The sequence below is a fragment of the Taudactylus pleione genome, unplaced genomic scaffold, assembly GCF_031769625.1.
Source record: "Taudactylus pleione unplaced genomic scaffold, aTauple2 ptg002580l, whole genome shotgun sequence".
Taxonomy (NCBI): domain Eukaryota; kingdom Metazoa; phylum Chordata; class Amphibia; order Anura; family Myobatrachidae; genus Taudactylus; species Taudactylus pleione.
Window position 1 is genome coordinate 124,397 of NW_028286959.1, and position 20,004 is coordinate 144,400.

Sequence of the window (20,004 nt, forward strand, 5' to 3'; positions counted from 1 at the left end):
GGGTATATTTACTAAAGTGCAGGTTTTTAGAAGTGGAGCTGTTGCCCATAGCAACGAATCAGATTCTGGCTATCTAGAAAATGCTAGATAAATGATAAATAGGATCTGATGGGCAACATCTCCACTTCTAGAAACCTGCACTTTAGTAACTTTACCCCGTAGCTTTATAAATCTCTGTCACAAGATGTATGTGATTATACGAGAATCATTGTCACTTCTTACTTCCTAGCTTGTAATGTGCACTGATTTATCTGTGCCCAGCCCCAGCCACACTCCTGGTATCACCATAATACCCGCCCCCTCTGCTCAACATAATCTCATTGGTGCAGCGCGAAGAGTCTATCCTCAGCTCTGATTGGTACCATCATGTGTCACTCGGATAGGCAGCTGCTACCCCGGAAGTGCTGGTCCATGTGAGAGCTGCTGATAGCAGGATTGCAGATTGGGAATGAGCTGTGGTTGCAGTGAGTGTCTGTCTTAATGTAACCTTCATTGTACATGGCACTGTGCTTCTTATACATGTTATGTGCATCTGCTGTATACTGGCACATTGCTTACATATGTAATGCTACTGTCTATTACTATAGAGGGAATGGATAATATCCAGGAGCACTTTGCTAATGTCAAATAGTGCATGCCCTGGACTAGGGGTGGGTAATTACTCGCCCCCCCCCCCCCCCCAGGTATAGTAGAACTACACATCCCAGCATGCCTTACCACAATTTGCTATTTGTCCATGCTAAAACTTGCAAGGCATGCTGGGATTTGTAGTTTAACAACAGCTGGAGGGCCGCTAATTACCCACCCCTGCATCTGGACACATTATTGCCTGTGATGAGGTTGAGGGCACTCTGTTTAGACTTGTTACATAAATATAGAAAACAGCTAGTATTGTTGCAACCCTCTGTCTGAAATACAGTAGTTCTGAATGTGGATTTATTAATGGGGGGAGGGAGATGTACTAAGATCTGGAAAGTGATAAACGACCAGCCATTCAGCTCCTAACTGTCATGTTACAGGCTGTGTTTGAAAAATGATAGGAGCTGGTTGGTTGGTAGTTTGTCACTCTTCCAACTTATCACTTCCCAGAGCTTAGTACACCTGCCCCTGGGCGAAGGCATGACAGTCAGATGCTGGATGCACCCACATGCATGGCTATGTGGTTGCCTGGCTATCAGATTGGACATGGACGCCTGCAATCCAGTTGCTTAATTTGAGCTGTTATATTATTTTATATTTCTTGAGGAGGTGCCAATGTAGCAATGGGCCTGAAATGGCTAATTTAGCCAGCATAGCCTGTGGCATATTGTCCCGCTTGGCAGGCTGGCAAGTTACTTGAAAGTTACTTTTTTTTTTTTACTACAGGGGTTGATTGATATGTGTCCTGATGTGAAACGGCACAATAGATTACATAGCCAGGTTAGTCAGTGACTACTCTGCATATACTTCTCCCTGTTTAAAATACAGTTTTTATTTTTTTTTTCAGTCTATTTTTCAGGTGCACCTATATCTAATCTGAAGTGTTTCCTGTAAATCTGCGTCCTTACGGAGACTGGGGAGATGCAAGCCGGCATCACTGCAGCTGACCTGGACAGCTTCCTAATAGATAAGGTACAAATGCATTCCCCGTCCGCCAGCAAACAAGATTTCTATATAAAACTGTTATCTCTCTGCTCCAATCCACACGGCTGCCACTGTGAGCGATGCACCAGGGGCTGACTAAAGCTGCACACACGTGATTGGACAGATGTCACAGTTCACTGGGTAGGACGCTCATGCCATCCTAATTGTACAAAATTGTCACGTGCTGCTGTCTACAGCTACACTCAGTTACCTGGACTGATTTCTCTGTAGGTTATGCACACAGCACGTTTTAGCGGCGTTCTTTTCAGACAGACGCATTTGGGAGATAGGTTACTATGGGCTATTGTGCAGTCGCCCTATTAGTTCTCATTTAGGGATACTTGCTAATATCAGTCACAGATGAAAACCACACCGTGAAATCCAGCCCAAGGCTCGTTAGGCAAAGCTGTTTCTGTTATGGGTGGGGCAACAAAAATAGGAGATTGCCAGCCTGCTGGGGTGGAACCCTTAAAACTTCAATGGTCACATTATAATAGATCAGGGCCCTTAATACAGGCACAATCTTCAAACAAAGGTGTTTTATTAAAATAAATCGCAAAACCCTGTTTACCACTTTTTTTTTATTTTATTAAATATAAATCAAGATAAAATCTTTGTCCTCGATCCATCCATAGTTCAATGGGACATTACATTCTTTTCCACTTCCATTTTATTATTATTTTATTAACAGTTTCTTATATAGTGCAACATATTCCGTTGCGCTTTACAATTGGAGCATTGAAAGAACAAAACTGGGTAATAACAGACCGATATATAGGTAGGAAGGCCCTGCTCGTAAGATTACGATCTGCCGCAGTCCGATGAAACCTAGAATAACCCCCACACTAGTGCCCCCCGCCATTAGATGATCAGAGCATAAGAAAAGCTACATTAATTAGAGAACACTGGGGGTAAAAACTTTTTTTTTTTTTTTTTCTTTTTATAACACTTAAATCCCACACAATGAGCCTGATTGAGATGTGTACACTAATGCAATCGCAGCTACTATCCCGTGCGCAGAAGTTGGGTGAAAATATGCTAATACTACAGCCGCCCACCAGCGGACTTGCAGATCCAAGCCACTGCGTGCAAATACGCAGCGGTAATCGCAGATCCTTCGATAATCGACTATCTGCGTAACCCTATTATCATGAAGAATGGCCGTGGTAGCTGAAACGCTGACGTCATATTTTCTGCATACGGGATCGGAGATGTAGTGAGTTACACGCCCTGAAAACGGTCACATTTTTTCCGACACTCCCCACAAAGCTGCCCCTGCCCGTCAATCACTAGTGAATACATCCTCACTGCAACCATAGTCCCATTTGATTGCAAATCAATCGTCACGTGTGCGCATTGTGGATAAGACACATGCGCAGTCCGTGATAATCGTTCATGCGTAAATATCAGTATTGCGTCCTCATCTGAATCAGGCTCGATGAACTTGGTTTTGACAAAATGTAATTGTTTCACAGGCTGATCGATTAATCACTGTTTTTGTGTGATTTATGGCGATTTTATTTGATTTAGAACTATTGAATAAAAAAGAGAGGATCTTCAGTACAGTCTAAGGATGCTCGTCACTGTCTCTAGCATCGATGGTCGCTGGTTTTAAACCATCGCAGAAAACCATCAATGGTTGAGCCCTCAATGACTGAGTTCTGCGCATGTACAGACCTACACCATCAGGACACTGATGTTCCTTAACATCAGGCAACCGCAGCTGGAAGGCATTGCATCGAGGCCCACCATCGAAAGCAAAAACACTTTAAAATCAGAAATATTTTTGTTTGTAAAAACCTGTTCTAGCGGCAGCATATTTGGGATATTTTCGTGAGTGTAGTCAGCTGTACATTTTTAACGTTCCATCAGAGCAGTGTGTTACTCAGGCCCAGAATTTGGGTGTGATGCTGTGCAGGGTAGAGCAGGCCGATGCATGTTCCGGTGCCTTTTAGCTACTATATAGGGCCTGATATAGAGATGGACGCAATGCCGGAGGTTTCGCAAATGGCTGATGTTTTCATTATCGCGCCTGCGCCAGAGTTGCATGGCGCATGCGTGCTGATGAATTACCGTTGTCGTTTGCAGTGAGGATTTATTTGCAAAGCGATTGACAGGCAAGGACCAATTGTGGGCAGCAATTGGGGCTTGTCTGTCTACGACTGCAATGCTATACGCAGTTACAAAGGCTCCTGCGTCTCGGTCCCGATGGCCGTTCTGCAGGATCACAGGGTTACTCAGAGCTTCGATAATCAACTGATCTGCGCCTGATGCTGGCTCTTTCTATGCAATTGGTTCGGATTTGTTTACAGTACAAAGATGCAGTCGCGACCGATTTTGCGTCCATCTCTGAATTGGGCCCATAGATTGGGTTCTGGCTATGGGAACGTAGGTGTGTACACTGGGATGTAGTCGGCATCTTGGCGTGCAGGTTGCCGACGGGCTAAATACCGGCGCCGAAATCCCGACAGGTCGTGATCCCGGCACCAGAATCTTGACCGCCGGCATCCCGAAGGTAAGTATCGGGGTGTTATGGGGAGGTTAGGGTTAGGCAGTAGAGGGAGGGTCAGGGTTAGGCACTGGGTAGGGAGTGTTAGGATTAGGGTGCGGGGAGGGGGAGGTTAGGGTTAGGCACCAAGGAGGGTTAGGGTAGGGTTTAGAAAAATACTTGCCTATCTTCCCTATGGGTGTCGGGATTCTGGCTGTCGGGATTCTGGCTGTCGGGATTCTGGCCATTCATACCCAACCCGTGTGCAGTGCTGATGTGATCCACCAATAGTATTGAGGCTTGCCTTTACAGCTCTTATACGTGGTGCTTGTATGGGTAAGTACAAGGACTTTGTCTCCTTTTCACAATTACCCCTTTTTAATCAGTCCTGCCTTATTAAGAAATCACTCTGCCAGCCGTCCAGAGGTTATGCACACACTGGCGTTTGCAATGCAATTTTTTAATGTATGTTAAAGCACAAGTGAAAACACATATAAACTAAAGCCGGGTACACATTAGACGACATGCAAACAAGTCGATGTTGCTCATGATTTCCCTGGAACTCCCGGACCAACGATATTGTGCGTACACACTGAGCGATTGTACAAACTTTATACATGAGTTGTCCAATACTACCAAATTTGTTGGTTTTCTGACTAATTTAAATGCTGGGCAGGAGTTTCAGGCGGGGTGGGCAGGACTTAGAGAAAAAATTAGGTGCATTACATTGGTGGGCAGCAGTATATAGCATTGGTGGGCAGCAGTGAAATGGGTGGCGTACATTGCCTGGCGTGGGCAACAGTGGTGAGCAGCACCATACAACATTGGTAAGCAGCACTGTATACATACCAAAACACGCCGATTAATTGATGGAAAACCTCTCGTCACGTCACTGCTACCAGCGATCTCGGGCCAGAAAATGGAGGATGGAAGTGTCCAGGAAGTACCTCTGCTGACGCCCACACCAGCCAGGTCGTGAAGACCTATCATTTGTCGTTGGTGGTGTAAACACTGCACGATTTGATCCTAGCCGTGAGCGACATTTACGAAATTGAGTGGCATGTACAGACGACAGAGGATGTTGCTAGCGAGCCACAGGAGCACGCATCGCTAGCAATATAGTACGTACACACTGAACGATCTTAAAGAATTTGTTTTAACGATTTGTCGGAAATTTGTTTAATTTGTCGTCTAGTGTGTACCCGGCATAAATGGCATTTATATAATTTTATATTAAAATGCATTTTTTTTGCCATCAATAACTTTTATTAAAGATCCCCAAAGAGATTGGGGGGGTGGAGGGAGTGGTACAGAAACGGTAAAAGGAAAAAACGGATATGTGTCACATGAGCTGATAGGGATATGTTAGCTTATGCTATTTTCTTTGCTGATATCTTTATCTAAGGAGACAAATGGAATGTGGAGTGGGAGAAGGTTCAGGTATCTCATTAAGACAAGGCATCAAAGTAAGATCATTGGAACCAGGGAACCGGGAATGGGCGGCCCCAGTACCAGGTCACATTCTCATGCCTGGAGAACCACCTGACTATAGGGGATGATGCAGAGGTGGACTTTAAGATGTCAAAAGTCGTGATTCTTCCAAAATTGAGCAATAGAAGCATTGGTGGCAATTAAAATGTTTCCCAAGACTAACTATCATATTTTGGGAAAATGCAGCCCTCCTGTTGTTGTGGAACTACACATCTCAGCATCTCCTGCCACAGTTTTAGCATTCCCTAATAGCAAATCTCGGCTGGGCATGCTGGGATGTGTAGTTCCACATCAACTGGAGACCCTGCTTCAGAGATTAAAAGACTAACTTCCCTCCAGGGGTGCATAATACAAAGACAAATTTAGCTAACATAAAACATGTCCCCGGCAAGACTTAGATTGTTGAGACCACATTTTGTGGAGTTCAATAGGGATAAGACACATCCTTTGCAATAATTTAGTTTACGTTTGATGATCTGACCGCAGGGGCAACCAGTTTGCGCTGTTATGATTGGTCCTGGAGAAACGGGTACCAAAAAGTGGTCCCTTCTCTTCCCCAGTGATCCGGGATGAAATCGCAGCCGGAGGCTACTGTAAAGAGGGTATATAATCCTTTGTTCAAGCCAACCAGTTGTAGAAAGTTAATCAAAGGTGTCTCATTGCATTTGCAGTGCTCTACTGATGAGAGGAATGTATGTTAGACGTGCACTGGGATCGTACACAAAGCGTTCTGTGACATGTACTGCAGAGCAGCACTAGCTAACACAAAAGGCTAAATTTCAGTTGATATAAAGTGCTTACCGTGCATATGTACGTTCTCATTTAACCTGAAATTCAATTGGGAAAGGCTTATCCCAGCAGTAATTCTGGCTGGTAATGCCTGGTGTGGCAACTAAGCATTTGGGGCTCTTAAAATGTGTCAAATGGCTGATTTTTTTTTTTTTTTTTTTTACTAAAAGCGCAAAACTTATAGAACGCAAGTGTTTTTCAGCAATTTTTTGACTGTTGACCAAAGTGCTGGGCGTGATCGGAAAAAGTGTTGTTTGGGTCACTTCACTTTTCACGCATTTCAGCTCTCACCTCCCGGGGGGTGCGAGCTGAAGCACCGGCCAGTGATCGCGCCCAACAGGAGCAACGATTGAATAACTCTGTCGGGTGTGAAGGGGGGCTCAAACAATTGAATTCCACCCAATGTGTCAAAAAACACCTGTAACTCCCAGCTGCAAGCTTAAAAACACCTGTCCCATCAATACAGCCCCCCCATATACCTGTCCCACATCATTAACATATTTTTCTGCAATTTGTAGAATATCACCCCAAAAATGACATGTCCTCATTGGCCAAATTATGATAATTAGAAAATTCAGAGGGGGGAATTCAATTGGTGTCTTAAGTAACGGGCGTCTATTGGAGCAATCTAATTGTTTGTCTGATAGACGCCCGTTAGCTGCTGCCGAGGCATTTTTTCCTCGCAGCCTCCTGAGGTGCGAGAATGTTGTGTGCAAAGTCCATAGTTTGGACGCCCCAAACCAGGGGGTTGGACGGGTTTAGCCGTTTTGAGCGTCTAAACCTGGTGCTTTTGGGCGCGTCAAACACTAATGGGTGTTTATCGGAGAAACAATTGAATTGCTCTAATAGACGCCCAAAAAAACAATTGAATTCACCCCAGAGTGTCTTAATTATCATTAGAGGCGTAATAGGGGGACAAGGGTTGTCCCAGGGGTTCTGAACCAAGTCTAGACATTTATACTTTAAATAGATATCTATACTTCACCTGCTATGGGACGGTGAACAAAAATTTTGCGTTAATTCATTAATGTGCTCGTCTAAATGAATAGCAAACAATTTGCGCCCCGGCCTCACTATCTCTGTAATCGGGTCAACGCGGCTAATTGAATTTGACCCAAAAAGAAGAAGTGATTTCATTTAATACAATGATTTATGTTTTCGCATCCATTTACATGTACTTAATGTGCTTAAAAACAAATCTTAAATGCAGAATATTAACGGCACATACATAGCCTGAAAGGTTAATAGGCGAGCGCCTATACAGTTCTATCAAAGCGCTTACAGGTGGTCCAAGTCTTCCATGCGAAGAAATGATATCCAATTCCCATTCTGGTGTCCCCATTGGGAGAACCCTGTATTCGCTGTATGTGTTGGGCGCAGGAATGGTTTAGAACTTGTCTGCTTTGAACATGTTGTATTGTTAAAATTCAGCTTTTTGTATCCAAATTTGACAGTTCTGTGTTTACTTAGAATGATTATATATAATAGTTTTTCAATTGTGGGTGCAACCAGATAGTAAATCACTGACTTAGAAGTTACATGGCATTATTTTATTTATCTCATTGTTCCCTCTTTGCCTGGCAAATTTTGTATTTCTACCTTCTCTAATGCTGGGTACACACTGGCATTGATCAATTGATCGGCCAATATATCTGGTGACCGTCGGCCAATGTGTACCAGCGATATGTCTGAGCGACGTCATTCACAGACATACCGCGTTGGCTGTGCCGCACAGCCAATGGCAGATATATCTGTCCATCGTGCTGTGTGTACAGGTGGTCAGCCAATCGCCCGTACACTTGCAGCGGGACTCGCGGACAGAAGGAAAACGATGGTTGATCAGTGTGTATGAACAACCATCATCTGCAAAGATATCTGCTAGGTGTTTACCCAGCTTAAGATATAAGGAGCAACCTGGTTATTACGCACTGTCCATGTAATTATAATACACAATGCTAACCATGTATACACTGGTCTATGTCTCACCATTGTCAGGGAGATGGGTCTGTAGGTGTGATTATTTATGTACCAATAGTTACAGATAACAGAGTGCATGGTGATGGGGTTGAGAGGCTATGAATGGGACTTCTTGAGAATTTACAGGAATACTGTATGAGGGTATTTGGAATTATTTGCTAAACATTTACAGGAACATATCTGTCCATCGGCTGGTGTGTACGGGCGGTCGGCAGCCGCGAGGAGGGGGGCGGGACACGCCCTTGACCCAGCCGCCTGTTCCCGCCGCCAGGACCCGAGGGCACGAGCAGATGATGGCTTTTCAGTGTGTATGAACGCCCAGCATCTGCAGATATCTGTCAGGTGTGTACCCACCTTAAGAGACCACCAGGGACGTTTTGTCAACATTCTACTAATATCAACATTTCATCAGTGTCGACGTTGTCAATGCCGACATTATGAATGTTGATAAATATACCACACATATGTACTCTGGGAGAAGAAACCCAGGTCTGCCTCAAACACACCTGAGCGTTCACCCTGCATGTTTTATCGAGTTCTCTTTTTGCCACACCTTCCTTCCGTGTCCCCGGGCCAGTGGCTGGTCACCATTTTTGAATTTTGCACTTGCAGGGTAAAGGAGCTCAGCTAGCTTTGTAGAAAACAGCTGTGTGAAGTCATTTTCCCTCATTGTAGCTGTCCAACCCTGGGAGCCAGCGCTCATGTGGCCCATCCTCTCTACAGGAGGACCTGAATGACTTCAGCCTCCTTTTTATGTTTTTTATTTTTTCTTAATTTATACATTTTGTTTTGGCATGTGGGTGATCTCTGACCATGCACCCCAGGCTATCTGAAAATAAAATAACAAATGAGTACTTGGTAAACATTTCTAGACTGATTGGAGTACTTCCTAGAGGTAAGAGGTTGTTTGATAGCATTTACACGCATTGCGGGATTTGTGGTACACTTCTACCAGCATAAGTGGTTACTTGTCTTCCTAGTAATAAGCCCATGGATGAAGGTTCTCATTACTGTCACCTCTCTCTCCTCCCAGGCTCCCCGTGCTGCATATTACATCCCTGACTATATCACTGTGACTGAGGAAGAGTACTTGCTGCGTCAGGTATGATGTCATCAGCCTAAGCGCTGGTCTCGCACACCGAGAGATTAATAAAGCTTTAACTGTGCATTATTATTGTATTGGTCTTTATAGAACAAAAGTACAGCCTGTACTGTCTATCTAACAAATCTTGTTTGTGACTTTGGGATTACACCCCCCAGGGCAGTAGAGATGGAACAAGGTTCTCCCAGACAATCGCCATGCTCCGGCACTTGTCCAATTTACATAATGTTTTATGTCTGTGCAGTATGGCTGGAGGCAGCTGTGGGATCGCACCCTCTTGTCTAAACCTGCTCCATCTGTAGATTATTTAAAAAAATATAAAAATTAGGCTTCGGACTAATTTTTCGCACACTTTTTAGGACATTGATGGAATGTGATGCACAAGAGAAAAGTACTGTCACCCTTACACCCATAGCAAACATTTTTGTAGTAGTGACAAGAAAATTAAAGTAAACATTGGTTACTATGGGCAACAGCACCTTTTTTTTGTGCACTGACTTTTATAAACATCTCTAATTATAGCTCTTACTAATGACACAAGTCAGGCACAGACTATTATTTCACTAATAACCAGTGACCTTAGTGAGGGACGTCATAGCCAGTGTGCATTCTGGTCCCTGGTGAATGTATGGGTAGAATGCTTTTGATTTTTGACTATTAGCTCAGCCCACACCCAGCAGAATCATGTTGTGTGGCCTCAATGATGTCACTGGTTACTAGCAAATGGAAAGGCTGCTTAACGAGTCTGCCCACAAAATGGCTGCCTCACTCTGTGGGCCTGATTCAGAGCCGGACGCTCTGACAGAGCGCTCGCTCTGAATCAGTGCCCTCCCTCTCTTTTTTTAGAGCGGCCTCCTGGCCGCTCGCATAGCTGTGGGTGACCACCCACAGCTATAGCGAGCGGCCAAAAAGATGGTCGTGATGGTCAAGACCATCGCGACCATCAGGCTTGCGACGAGACCCTTGTGGTAGGGTCTCGTCTGCCGCAAGCCCTGGAGTGCTTTTGGCTCTATCAGAGCCAAAAGCACTCCCGCTGACATCACTTGTGATGTCAGTGGGGCCGGCCCCAAACGGTAGGCGTTCCCATGGAAACTCCTCCGTCTGGCCAGCCACGCCCCCAGCACTGTCACTCACCATCGACAGCACGCCCCCTTTGTAGCGAGACCCATAGCGACGGCTTGCCCGTCGCTATCCGGGTCACGCGCATGCGCACGACGGAGCCGGGTCCGGCATGCGCACTGGCCCAACATCGACCCGCTTGCGAGCGCTCATCGCTCGCGAGCAGGTCTGAAACAGGCCCTGTGTCCACTTTTAATATTGAGTTGAACTTTTTTTTGTGATTATTTTGTGAATATGGAGTCCCCTTTACGAACATGGTGCAGGAAAAACTGTTGGCGCATAAGGCTGATTATGAACATGTGTGAGGCTTCTTATGTGTAGTGATATTATGTGCATTCAACGTACGCTGTTATAATTACTGTGTAATGCCAACATATTCAGCAGCGTTGTACAATCAGAGAATGTTTATTCGCTCACATCCTTGTGCCAGTGGAGCTTACAATCTAATTTCCCGATCACAGACTCAAAATTGCCATGTACTGATTCCCCTCTGATAACAACCTGGTCAGAATCCCCAGCACGTCAATGCCACACCATGCCCACACTATGGTCTGACAAGAGAACTACACAGAATACAAGGTCCTTGAACGCTGTACCCTCCTCTCCTATAGGTTTACAACGCTCCAAAGCCCAAATGGACTCAGCTGTCCGGGAGGAAGTTACAGAACTGGGGTTAGTAATATATCTTCCTGGCTGTAATACTCAGGCACACGCTACCTGTATTTCGGTGCCTCGCTACATATGTTATCGTTATAAAATTGTGCATCTGTATTCGGAATTGCCAGCTGTATTCCATACATTCTATATAGGATCATCCTGCAGAACAGAATTTATCATGGAAACGAGAAATAAGATAAAACCCTAAAAACATATTCTAGTAACCGATAGGTGGTGACAGGTAATTGCATTGTTAATTTATAGAGAAGTGCAGTACTAGTGTGGAGCATCTGTATGCTGATGAATGTAAAATCTACTTTTGTTTAGGTATGAGAGTTCTGCTTGGTTATAAGAACTGTGCGTGGGTCGTCCTCCCTCTGCTCTTTTCTGCCCCAATAGTTCTGCCACATTTTAAACTGGATTCCACTGTAAATATACTCATTCTAAATGTTTATCTGAACATAGGAATTACATGTGCTTAATAATAAGTTGCAGTTAGCACGGGAGTAACAGCGTAGGACATGGAACTCCTGCATTCTTCTCGTGGGCAGTAATGGGGTATCTATATTGGAGCAGTTGGTGTTGAAGTGGCATGTAGAGAGGAGCACATAAATGTATATAGCAGCACAGACAGAGGCATGGCAGGGGCAAAGCTCTACTGGGCTATGTGAGCCAGTACCTGGCACTAGTTGAGTCACTTGGTATATAGGTGAGGGCACAGATCATGCATAAAATCAGAACATGTACCTGGGTTTTTTATGTCACAATGAAACCTCATATGTGACGTAAAGATTTCTCCTGCCATAACTTCCATTTCGTTCTCACTATAAGGTGCCATATGAGGCAAATGGAACCGATTACTACATTCATCTGGGTTTAGCTGGAGCATGAATTATAGGCATTAATATTGTTAGTGAATACTTTTGAGTGGTTAAAAATGGTCTCCTGGAGTATTGTGACAATGGGAGCCCAGCACTAGTTGCAGGTGGATTGATCGGCTGGGTTGCCACTGAATAGTTCAATATACGTTGTATATGTTTATGTATTGTGTGCAGCACAGTTTATGGAGGTAAAGGCAGCACAAATTATAAAGTGCCCATTGTCCCACTAACCTTCTTGTTTCCCCATTGCAGGGGGTCTCCCTCACCCCCGGGGCATGGTGCCTGAGAGGCTTCCCCCCTGGCTACTGACCTACACAAACAAGATTTCCTCACTGGGCGTGTTTGGAGGGAACAGTGCAAATCACGTGCTGGTGAACGAATACAAGTCTGGCGAGGGGATAATGGTGAGTGCGCACTGAGTAAACATAGATTTTACAGTGAGTATATAGTGGTGCTCCATATTGATGTATAAGAGAGTATTAGTGTGTGTAGATTGTATATAATGGTGGTACACCGAGATGTATAGAGAGTGTTAGTGTGTGTAGAACTATAGTACAGTGAGTATATAATGGTAGTACACAGAGATGTATAGAGTATTAGTGTGTGTAGATTGTACAGTGAGTATATAATGGTAGTACACAGATGTATACAGAGTGCGTTAGTGTGTGTAGAATGTACAGTGAGTATATAATGGTGGTACACAGAGATGTATAGAGAGTGTGTTAGTGTGTGTAGAAATGTAGTGCAGTGAGTATATAATAGTAGTACACAGAGATGTATAGAGAGTATTAATGTGTGTAGATTGTACAGTGAGTATATAATGGTGCTACACAGATGTGCAGAGTGTGTGTTAGTCAGTATATGGCAGATATTGCACAGTGCCCTCCTATGTGTTGCCTCATTGCTCAGCACCTGTCTTACAGCCTCATGAAGATGGGCCCTTGTACTATCCTACTGTCACCACCATCAGCTTGGGGTCACACACAGTGCTAGACTTCTATCTACCGCTCAGTCAAGGCTTATCCGAAGAGGACGACCAGGTAAATGTCTTAAAAGTTTCAAACCATCAAAGCTTTTCCTCATGTTGACCAAGAACCCTGGTCATGCTATTCTCACAGGACAAACCTCCCTTCCTGTCCCAGATCCTACCAGGGAGAACCCTGTTGTCTCAGGAGAGTAATATACCCTACTGGAAAATTGCCCACATAGTCATGTGTGCTGCCACAGAGGGCTTGTATTGTATCACTATATATTGGTTTGTAGGGCTGGGGAAATTAGAAAGTTCCAGTTACTACCCCAGCCCTTTCTCTTGAGATAGCAGGGGTGTCATATATCCCAGATAGATAGATGGTGTTCCTTTATGCTGGCAGGCCACTGATCAGTGTGTAGTGTGAGCCCTAGAAGTACATGACATCACACTTGGACTGATAGGTGTCATCTTTTGACCTGATCTATGTGCATGCTCAACAATGCTCTCCTGTAATGTATAGTGTGCAGGTATGTTCTGTGTTTTAGGTCTCTAAGACAGAGGAGCAGCGCCATGTACTCTCCCTCCTGCTGGAGCCACGCAGCCTTCTCGTTCTGCGTGAGGACTTGTATGAAAATTACCTCCACGGAATTCATCCACTGACCCAGGACACACTAAGCCACAGGGTGGCCAATCTGGAAAGGTGCATGGCACACGCAGAGGAGACACTGCCGAGGAGGACACGAGTCTCACTAACCATACGATTTGTCCCCAAAGTTCTCAAAACTGCTCTGTTTCTAGGGAAGAGCAAATAAGAGAGGTGTGCCTCTATACTATCTCAAGAGATGGACTCTATTATCATTATCCTTATTATTTCCTTTTTCTGAATGTCAATTCAGCTCAGTTTAATCAGAAAATAATTAAGATGTTGCTGACTTTACATTGCCATAATTCTATGAAAGTTCATGTAAATTTGCTGAACTATGGGCAGTTAAATGTTACAGCTGGCCTCTACCTCTCTACATATGTTGCTATCGGACAAGAAGAGCAAAACTCTTTCGTTCTAGAACTTTTTTGCCCTGTCTCTGGTTACATGACCACATAGAACTGTCCACTTTTCAGTGACGTGGTCGTGGTAACTTCAAGTCAGCGAAGCTGGGATTGCAGAACTGTCCTGTGTAACATCACTTTTACTTATGTACAATAAATTTGTATTGATGGCTCATACTTCAGAAGAAAGGTGCGCCGATCTGCATCCTGCCACGTCTCACTCTGCGAGATAACAAAATTAAATCTAATATTAGAATAACTGTGAAATCAATAGGACAGACTGGTAGCACAGCATGAGGACAGAAGTTCAATGATAAAATACTGCATGAATCACTGCACACCTGTCCAAGGGCCTGATTTAGAGACTGATGTTAATGCGATCGCAACTGCATTTTCGTATGCAACGCAGCTGCAAAAATATACAAATGTTGGCAAAGATCACCTTAGCGTAAAGACGCCCACTTACGTAGGTATGCGACGACGCATACCTACGTAAACATCGGTAACATCGAAGCACATCGGCAGCCATCTCACCCTTGCAGTAGGTCTGACCTGCCGCAGCCTTGGGTGCTATTCAGACGCGCAGAGCTGCGTAGGCAATCGCAGTGGCTGATTTATGCACACCCATGTAACTGCTTTTAAACGGACAGTCACACCTGCGTTTTTGTGACCACTCCCCATTACTAGCCCCCAAACGCTGGCAGTCTGTCACTCACTTGGTGATGGATTCCTTTGTGCGTGGGTAGTCGCAGTGCGATCACAGTGCACGCGCAGTGCGGAGAATACACACGTGGCAAACAATCGCTCGATCTGCGTGAAAATTGCATGAGCGTCCTCTTAAATATCAAAGTAGATGTCCTATAAATAACGTAGAGATTATTGCAGTCCCCTGACAAGTAGGTGCATTGCTTGGCCTTGGACTCCCAGTAGAGGTGGCTAAACCCAGATGGGAGTAACAGGTATTACATTCTCTACACTTGTAAGCAGCTCCTAAATGCTGGGAAAATCACCATATGGAGAAGAGGATCACATACTGGAGTCAGAATAGTTTCTTATGAACATCAGCGTATTGTGTCCTTATGTATGTTTTACAGTCCCAGTACACTTCCTCATTTAGGATCATCTTACAAACCTGTTTACTGCCTGAAACCTTATTGTGTGGGAGTCACTGCACCCAGCGCTCACTCTCTAGCACTGACCTCTAGAGAAATATATTTGGTGCTCTGTGCAGGGCATAGAAACGTGCTGGCTCCTTGGCTCTGTAACAAGTCGTGTATTCGGTTACAGCACCCCAGTCAGTGCTGAACCCTGAGCGAGGCGCCAGTGGATGGTACAAGTATAAGCTTGCACTTGCTGCGGTTGCACTTGGGAAATGCTGCCTGTACCCAAGGGGTTAAAAGTTCTGTGTTTTGTACAAGCTGCGGTCTGAGAGCAGCAGAGTAGTGTGTGAGAGACCTGAGGCTGTCTCTTACCTGGGGTCAGGTAACCTGATTCTGTACCTGTGGGCGTATCTGTCTCTGTTCCTCCCTGTGGGTGAGACGGCATTCGTAATGTCAACAGGACCGTCCCCTGGAAGCATCTCATGCTGAGGATCCCCACAGGACACAGCTTATAAGGTAGGGGTAACTGTTGGACTGTGAATCTGCTGTAACACCTGTAATAGAGGAAATTAACCTGTGTGCAGTGTGTTTAATCTAGCGCAATTAGTGTAATAATGTCTCTTTATAGATCAGTGGTGAGATCTCAGCATTCCGTTCTATACACCAGATCTCCAGGCCACAGAGAGGTAGTGATATCACTATATACATCACTGGTAATATCTCACCTACAGTATAGTGATCAGATCTATACACCAGATCTCCAGGACACAGAGAGGTAGTGATATCACTGTATACATCACTGCTAACATCTCACCTACAGTATAGTGATCAGATCTATACACTAGATCACCAGGACACAGAGAGGTAGTGATATCACTGTATACATCACTGGTAACATCTCACCTAGAGTATAGTGATCAGATCTATACACCAGATCTCCAGGACACAGAGAGGTAGTGATATCACTATATACATCACTGGTAATATCTCACCTACAGTATAGTGATCAGATCTATACACTAGATCACCAGGACACAGAGAGGTAGTGATATCACTATATACATCACTGGTAATATCTCACCTACAGTATAGTGATCAGATCTATACACCAGATCTCCAGGACACAGAGAGATAGTGATATCACTATATACATCACTGGTAACATCTCACCTACAGTATAGTGATCAGTCCTATACACCAGATCTCCAGGACACAGAGAAGTAGTGATATCACTGTATACATCACTGGTAACATCTCACCTACAGTATAGTGATCAGTCCTATACACCAGATCACCAGGACACAGAGCGGTAGTGACATCACTGTATACATCACTGGTAACGCCTCACCTAGAGTATAGTGATAATGTGTCCCCATGGTTACAGCTCTGAGACGCAGAATGGATTTGGACAGGTGGAGATGACTCTGCAGGGCTGCCGAAGTTTTCATTGTGTGATGCGCAGGCTGGGTTATCACCTCTGTGCAAAAAAATAGAGATAGATGCATAAAGTGCAGACAGTGGGCCTCATGATGCAGAACTAAACGCAAGTTGACCATATGCGCACATAAGAAGAATGTATATATTGCTCCATATGCAGAGCTTGAACCCATCTAGCAGTGCACTCCACCCCTTCATCATACCTCCACACCACATAGTCCCCCGGAAGAGTGGGTGCACCACCTGCGTCCCGTCCACTTCCTAGTGATGTGTGCAGGATGGGGAGAATAATACTGCGGATGGCCTGTACCTGGGGAGGGAGCGGGGTCATTGCGACGTGATTCTATGAGAATTGTCATTGTGCTCCCATCCCCTCTTCACTGCCCCACAATTCTATGCAGTGTGTCTCGGGGAGAAGACTACTGTATGTTTTAAATGATTGCCGCTTTAAATCTAGTGGCTATATTGCAAGTCACAGGCTATTACGCTTGGCCCATGATTTTTCTATTAATGTTCTCAGATGTGATGGAGATAATCAGTATTTTAAAAGACAAGAAAAGTTTCGGTAAACAAATAGGGGTCCTAAAGTGCTAACCAGCCAGACTTTGATGCTCATTCCCATTTCCTGCGGATGTTAGCACAGAGGTTTGTCTCGCTAGATAATAATCTGTGATGACTTGTATAATCATTTATAAACAGCTGCTTGTTTGTCTGTATGATGATTGATTGCCACACTAATTGTTTACGTGTGAATGATACCTGTCATTACACTGTCCCTTTGGGGTCTATTTACTAAGCAGTGCTAGGAGACAGAGTGAAAAGTGATAAGAAAGTGATAAGGTGCCAGGGAATCAGCTCCCAACTGTTATCTCACAGGCTGTGTTTGAAAAAATGACAGTTGGGAGCTGATTGGCTGGTACCTTATCACTTTTCACTCTGTCTCCTAACACTGCTTAGTAAATAGACCTTTATCTGCATTTAAAGATCTGACTGATAGAGCTGACAGAAGTGGTGATGTGTGTACATCCTGCGGCTCTCACTTCCCCCGTCTGGTGCAGCTGACACAGAATGCAAATATTTACCTGCACATTTACCTGTAGCTCCAATATCAAACAGTGATAGAAGCCCCGGCCAGCAGTACGCTGCGCACACAGGTGTATAATGTTCTGACACTCGGTGAGTCTGAGGCCCAGATACACATTGTTCATCCAATCTACGGGACTTGTGGTTATAACATTGGACCTTCAGTATTGTAAGTACATAATCATGACATGGGTGTGTCTGTGTGTGTATATATATATATATATTACACAAAGCAGGTAGTCTTAGCTTAGTTCTAGTAGTAAATAAACGTTAAGCATTATTTTGTGGACATTTAAAAAGGAAAAAAAAATTGGATTAATATTTTGAAATAAGCTTTGTGTGCCCTTTAGCCACAAGAATATAAAACATTGGTGGTTTGCAGTAATGGCATTAAAACCTCACCTTAGGTATAGCCATCTGTTAAGTGGTAAATGTTTTTGCTAGTTTAATAGACCACTGAGCCTAAAATAGAATTGGGTTTATTTATAGGAGCACTAGTAACCTGCACAAACCTGAATGTAAAAGTTTCCATACCTTGTCACGATGATTGACTTTCTGTTTGCTGTGCGAATGCAAATTTGTCTCCGTTATCAGTATGCTTTGGGTAAAGGTGTCTGACTGCTGTGTTTGTTATTGGCATTATTGATTGACGGGAAGTGCGCTGTATGTACTAATGGGTCTATTTACTAAGCCTTGGATGGAGAGAACGTAAACGGAGCCACTCCGCTCCTAACTGTCATTTTTCAAAGACCGCCTGTGACATGGCAGTTAGGAGCTGATTGGCTGAGACTTTTATCTTCGGTCACTTTATCTCCATCCAAGGCTTAGTAAATAGACCCCTAAAAAACAAATAAATACACTGTACAGTAAGTGATAAGACGCCCTGGATGTATGCTTCGCTTACTGTATATTCATATAGTACCAACAGGAGTGTGCAGCTGAGCTATTCGTTCAGGTAACATTCCAGCTATGACGTTACAGATCTTTTTTCTCCCTGCCACCATTGTGTCTTATATATTTACTATTCAACGTATAGTGTCTAATTATCCAGGTGTCATTGTATCATTTCAAAAACATACAACCTCTGTGTATATAACAGCATTCCACTGAACTGCCTGGCCCGATTGTATGCGTCGCCTCCGTTCCGGTCTTGTTTTCATGAAATGATGCCATGCTACTGTCTATATGGAGTCACGTTGCTCGTTTTGCCAGGGATCTGTGTAAGAAATTATAGACGTGTATGTATGGAGCCACGTTACTTATTTTGCTAAGAATTGTTTATTAAATGACTAATGTCTGACAAGGGCATATCTATCACTTTGTTTATCCTTGTGCACGGCCATGTGTAACCAGCACTGTGCTCTCTCATAGGAAATACAGCTGCCTGTCACCTCTGCACTAGTCGCTTTAAAAAAAATTATAATAATAATAATCCACATTAGCTTTATGTGCAGCACAGAAGTGCCTAATGTTTTACACCCTCATGCCGCTTTTACTTCGCCTGTCACTCTGGCTAGCAGAACTGCCAGGGGCTCACATTCAGAGGTAAGTTGTCCTGCGGAAGGGAGGTGGGTGTTTTGGGACAAGTTAGACATGAAACATACATTCCCTATATATTCCATTCACATCAGTGGCAAACGCAGGATTTCTAGAGGGGGGTTTCCAAATGCTTGAGTGTGGCCAGTCCATGAAGAGGGTATAATTATCACTTAACCAGCTTTAAAGTATATTGTGTGTCATAATTCCAGCATATACAGGACCAGCGATCACAGAAGCCATTATATGTGACAGTAGGGCCATCCTGCCTGAGCTGAATGGTTTTATTTTAGATGTGGTCACCATTCCAGAGTATTAGAGCAAGTCCGGGAGTCTGAGGGAGCAGCAGCAGAACCTAGCACTGCCCTGTACATATATGTACATATTGGGCTCTATAGCAGCACATTCCTAACAGTGAATGTTTTCCAGATATCCTATTTGATGCACAGGTTATTTATTACTGACTGATACATGTTAAAAGATCCACAGGTGGTGCTAATTATTTAGTTTGTGATACTGTGAAGAACATGCAGCACTAGTAAAATTCTATTAGTAGTTCTATTTTGGTCATGGTGTGGGCTTGGGAGGGGGGTTTCCAGGCAGACGGAACCCCCCCCCCCTACGTTTGCCTATGCACATGTTGGCTTCATGTCATGAGCAGTGACCACCCTATGCTGCTTTTTCTGTGTTGCCCACAGCTGCTA

The 20,004-nt window shown here is 44.2% G+C and overlaps 1 protein-coding gene across 2 annotated transcripts; it reads left to right on the top strand.

The window, feature by feature from the left end:
* The first annotated feature begins 340 nt into the window (after positions 1-340).
* On the top strand, positions 341-14,321 carry LOC148431255 (putative RNA/DNA demethylase ALKBH6). 2 transcript variants are annotated; one of them, XM_088466157.1, is made up of 8 exons: positions 341-464; positions 1,366-1,419; positions 1,487-1,611; positions 9,402-9,470; positions 11,201-11,261; positions 12,380-12,531; positions 13,051-13,167; positions 13,643-14,321. In XM_088466157.1, exons 3-8 carry the CDS (start codon positions 1,561-1,563, stop codon positions 13,907-13,909), a joined length of 717 nt encoding a protein of 238 aa, XP_088322283.1. In that variant the 5' UTR covers positions 341-464; positions 1,366-1,419; positions 1,487-1,560; the 3' UTR covers positions 13,910-14,321. The 2 variants fall into 2 exon arrangements, with proteins under 2 accessions (XP_088322283.1, XP_088322282.1); XM_088466156.1 differs by lacking the exon at positions 1,366-1,419 and having other exon boundaries at positions 342-464.
* Positions 14,322-20,004: the final 5,683 nt, after the last annotated feature.

Bases quoted from the DNA above. Each gene is read 5' to 3' on its own strand.
- LOC148431255 (XM_088466157.1), top strand. From the start codon at position 1,561: ATGCAAGCCGGCATCACTGCAGCTGACCTGGACAGCTTCCTAATAGAT. The intron at 1,612-9,401 runs GTACAAATGCAT...CTCTCCTCCCAG, and splicing joins ACAGCTTCCTAATAGATAAG to GCTCCCCGTGCTGCATATTA. The intron at 13,168-13,642 runs GTAAATGTCTTA...TCTGTGTTTTAG, and splicing joins TATCCGAAGAGGACGACCAG to GTCTCTAAGACAGAGGAGCA.